This window comes from Manacus vitellinus, unplaced genomic scaffold (genome assembly GCF_001715985.3).
Source record: "Manacus vitellinus isolate BGI_N305 unplaced genomic scaffold, ASM171598v3 scaffold_87_pilon, whole genome shotgun sequence".
Taxonomy (NCBI): domain Eukaryota; kingdom Metazoa; phylum Chordata; class Aves; order Passeriformes; family Pipridae; genus Manacus; species Manacus vitellinus.
The window spans coordinates 534,548-537,892 of NW_021940854.1; the positions used below are offsets into that span (position 1 = coordinate 534,548).

A 3,345-nucleotide genomic window follows, 5' to 3' on the forward strand; every position below is an offset into this window, starting at 1 on the left:
TCCCACCCAGCCCCATCCCTGCTGCCCGTGGGCGAGCTCGGGGTTCTCGGGCTGGCTGGGGACGGGCAGGGGCAGGTGGGACTGTACCAGGGCCACTGCAGCAGCAGCATCTCTCTGACAAGCCTTTCCCAGAGCCGCTGTGCCCACGGGCGCTCCTTGGTCCCTGTACCTGGAACAGAGGGGAGTGCACTGGTCACCCAGCCCAGGACACCCCGTGGCCATGGGTCAGTGGGTCTGTACAGCCACAGTCCCCTCCAGTGGCCCCAATGGTTCTGCTGTCCCTGGGGGAGCTGGGATGGGCTCCAGTGCCAGTGTTCAGTGTCAGAGCCTGTAGAGCCTCTCCTCAGCCAGGGTAGGTGGGATGGGATGGGATGGGGTGGGATGGGATGGCACCACCGTGGCTGCTGCACTGCCACAGAAGGGCTGGTTAGAAGGAATGCCTTGGAAGAAACGCTTCCAGAATACTAAGAAATTAGGAATTGTGTAAGAAATATGGCTTTTTAAAAAAGCATTTGTCATGGGACTCTTCATAGTTCAACCTACACTGGTCTGAGTGATCTCTACTATGTAACCTTTACTGCTAAGGAACCCTTATCTTACCCTAAGAGAAAAGCGATATCATGTGCCTGCAGTGCCAGGGTCAACTGTTTCCACTGTAAAAATCTCTGCAGAAGGTCATCTGTGTCCCCTGCTGTCGGTATTTTATCTCCCTCTGCCCACAGCTCCAGGGAGGACAGCACAATGGTGACGTTAAGGGGACTAAACATCTGAAAGCAGAAAGGAAACACCTTCTCACACACCTTCCCTTTTGAGCTCTGCACACAGACACATGGGAAAAGCCAATTGCTGCTCCCAGTCCCTCAATGACATCTGTAGCCAAAAAGAATGAACCCACCTAAAAAATGGAGAAATATAGCAAGAGGCCTGAGCCAAAGCCCAATAACTTCATAGGAAGGCCTTAGGGATTTACATGAACCATAATGGCACCAGTGGAGTGAAGAAAAGGACTGGAAGTTGCTTATAAGTACCTGAGAGGAAGCAGGTTAATTGGATCAGTGAGAACAGGGATCTGCTGCATGGGGAGGGGAGCAATGCTGGGTTTTGGCAAACTGCCTGTGTTCTGTCCATCTGTAGGAGACACGGCCACTGCATGGGGAAGGATGCTCTTTTGCAGCAGACTGACACCCAGAGGAAAAACCTTCTTGGGAAAGCTGGAATTTTTTACATAACCTCCTCCTAAACCCAAAAGCAGCTAGGAGAGAGGTGACCACTACCAACATCACCCCTGCAGTACAAATCAGACTTTAAAACTCACATTGTTGACTAAATTGAAAGCCTGGATTATCTTCTGTGTGACAGCATTCGGGTCTGACCCCATGTAGTTGTACTGAAAAACAACCCAAGAGGATGTAAGTACAGAACAATATCAGAACACTGAGATGATTCCCAGCACCCAGCCACGGAGATGTGAGCTACAAATTTGCACTCCTCCTTTCCTTCAAAATCCACAGGACATGTAATTTTTCGAAAGGGAAAACAAATCCCTGTACAAGCTGGGAGATGGCACCATTTCCCTGCTCACAGAAGTCAGGCAGAGGCAAGGAGAGTGTCTGGTACAGACTCACCAAAGCGCTGTCCAAAACCACGTACACTGTGAGGTATTTGGGAGATCGTGCTGCGGCCCAGAGGAGCTGGAAGAGAAAATGGGCTCCAATGTACTCCAGTGGACAGATCCCTGTGTTCTCTGGCCCCTCACCACTGCCCTTGGCTGTGCTGCTCAAGCCTCCCTTCAAAGCTTGTGGCCAAGTGTCTGGTCAAAGCTTCCTGTGGGATCAGGCTGCTCCTCAGGGACAGGACAACAGCAGCACTGCAAGAGCAGGTACCACTCACCTTGTCACCCCTGTGGGCCTTGGCTGAGGTCTCCTCTGCCACCAGCCCGCCCAGCTCTCTCCCAGGGGGGCTGTGGGGCAGGAGGGAACCTGCCGTGTCCTCCTCGCCCACTCGATACACGAGGTGCTCAAACTCGGGGGAATCGTCCAGGGGCTCGATCCCGTAGCTGACGTTCTCAAACTGCAGCAAGCCCCTGCCAAGGCAGTGGCACTGGCCATTTACTCCTGGCACTGCCTCCAGGCCATCCCTGGGCTCCCCACAGCAAAGCCTGGCAGCACCCAGGGGCAGGGCAGCACAGGGACGTTGTGGTACATTACCTGAGCCCCGAGCAGGTGCTGAGGGTCACTGCCGAGCTGGGGAAGCCATCGATGTACCCCCAGTAGTGGCAGCCTCCCTACAGCATGACAGAGGACAGGGAGCCCCTTCTGTGCCTGGGAAGGTGATTCTCACCCAGACAGCTGGACTGGTTGCACCAGGCAGAGATCTGTGCCACGACACTTAGGGTACAAATGCCCCAAAGCAAGGCAGGTTACCTCCATCTGGGCTGAATCAGGGGGCAAAGAGCCCTCCTCGTCCGACACGTAAATCTGGAAATCGTCAGATAAAAAGGCACTACAAGAGAAAGGTGCAAAGTGAAGCACTTACAACAACATCCATCACCCTTCTCGAGCTTCTCGCAGGTCCTGCAGCCACCAGGGAATGGGGTAGTGACTGTCAGCAGGGGCAGCATCAGGGCCAACTCACTGCTGCTGCAGGTGGATGGTGTAGGGCCTCCCCTCGATCCTCAGGACGTAGGACACTGTGTCCTTGTGCGTGCAGAAAAGTAGAGAACGGGAGAATTAGGAACAGGGAGTTGGACCAGCACCATCCGAGGCCCCCTACGAACACCAGGGATGAGCACAGAGTGGGTGATGTGCTGGCAGCTCTGCTGTGGTGACACCATTACAGCTGCCAGCACATCTGCACCCCCCTGGCTCTCCTCTGCAGCTGAAGACCTCACTCCCCCACCTTCCCCCCATCTCCCCCTCTCTCCCTCCCCAGCACCGTGCCTGCTGCAGCCGCGTCACTCCGGTCACGTTTGCCGGGAGCCGCTGTGGGATCGTGATCTGGGATGGAACCTGCCAGCCCAGAGGGGACAGAGACCCCCACGGCTGAGCCCAGAGCCGGGGGGTGGAGGGCACGGGGGGGCCCTGCCCAGCCTCATGCAGCAGCTCCAGGAGCAGCAGGAGCAGCAGTGGTGACATCGCACAAAGTGGCCCCATCGCGGGCCAGTAACAGCCCCACTGGTAACAGCCCCACAGCAACTGCCCCCAGGTAACGGCCCCACCGGTCACGGCCCCTCCCTCCCCTAAAGCAGAGGCTGAGGCAGAGCCTTGTACAAAACTGGCATCTTTATTGCTCGTTGGGTCCGTACAAAGGGGGTGGGAACAGCCCTTTGGCCAGAGCTGTGGAGGC

General features: G+C 56.0%; 1 protein-coding gene and 1 long non-coding RNA gene across 2 annotated transcripts; both read right to left on the minus strand.

Annotated features, from left to right (window-relative positions):
* Positions 1-603: 603 nt before the first annotated feature.
* On the minus strand, positions 604-1,693 carry LOC115308001. Its single transcript, XR_003916359.1, has 3 exons — positions 1,626-1,693; positions 1,316-1,387; positions 604-767 (listed from the first exon to the last, which is right to left on the minus strand). It is a non-coding gene; the product is annotated as an uncharacterized LOC115308001 (long non-coding RNA).
* A 96-nt stretch (positions 1,694-1,789) lies between these two features.
* On the minus strand, positions 1,790-3,165 carry ADAM18 (ADAM metallopeptidase domain 18). The gene is made up of 6 exons (XM_029964978.1): positions 2,940-3,165; positions 2,635-2,696; positions 2,424-2,502; positions 2,208-2,284; positions 1,891-2,083; positions 1,790-1,837 (listed from the first exon to the last, which is right to left on the minus strand). The coding sequence occupies exons 1-6, from the start codon at positions 3,150-3,152 to the stop codon at positions 1,790-1,792; spliced, it is 672 nt and encodes a 223-aa protein (XP_029820838.1). The 5' UTR covers positions 3,153-3,165.
* Positions 3,166-3,345: the final 180 nt, after the last annotated feature.

Coding starts and splice junctions, on each gene's coding strand:
- ADAM18 (XM_029964978.1), bottom strand. CDS start 3,152: ATGGGGCCACTTTGTGCGATGTCACCACTGCTGCTCCTGCTGCTCCTG. Junction 2,084..2,207: donor AGCACCTGCTCGGGGCTCAG/GTAATGTACCAC, acceptor CTGCCTTGGCAG/GGGCTTGCTGCAGTTTGAGA. Junction 1,838..1,890: donor AGGCCCACAGGGGTGACAAG/GTGAGTGGTACC, acceptor CCTGAGGAGCAG/CCTGATCCCACAGGAAGCTT.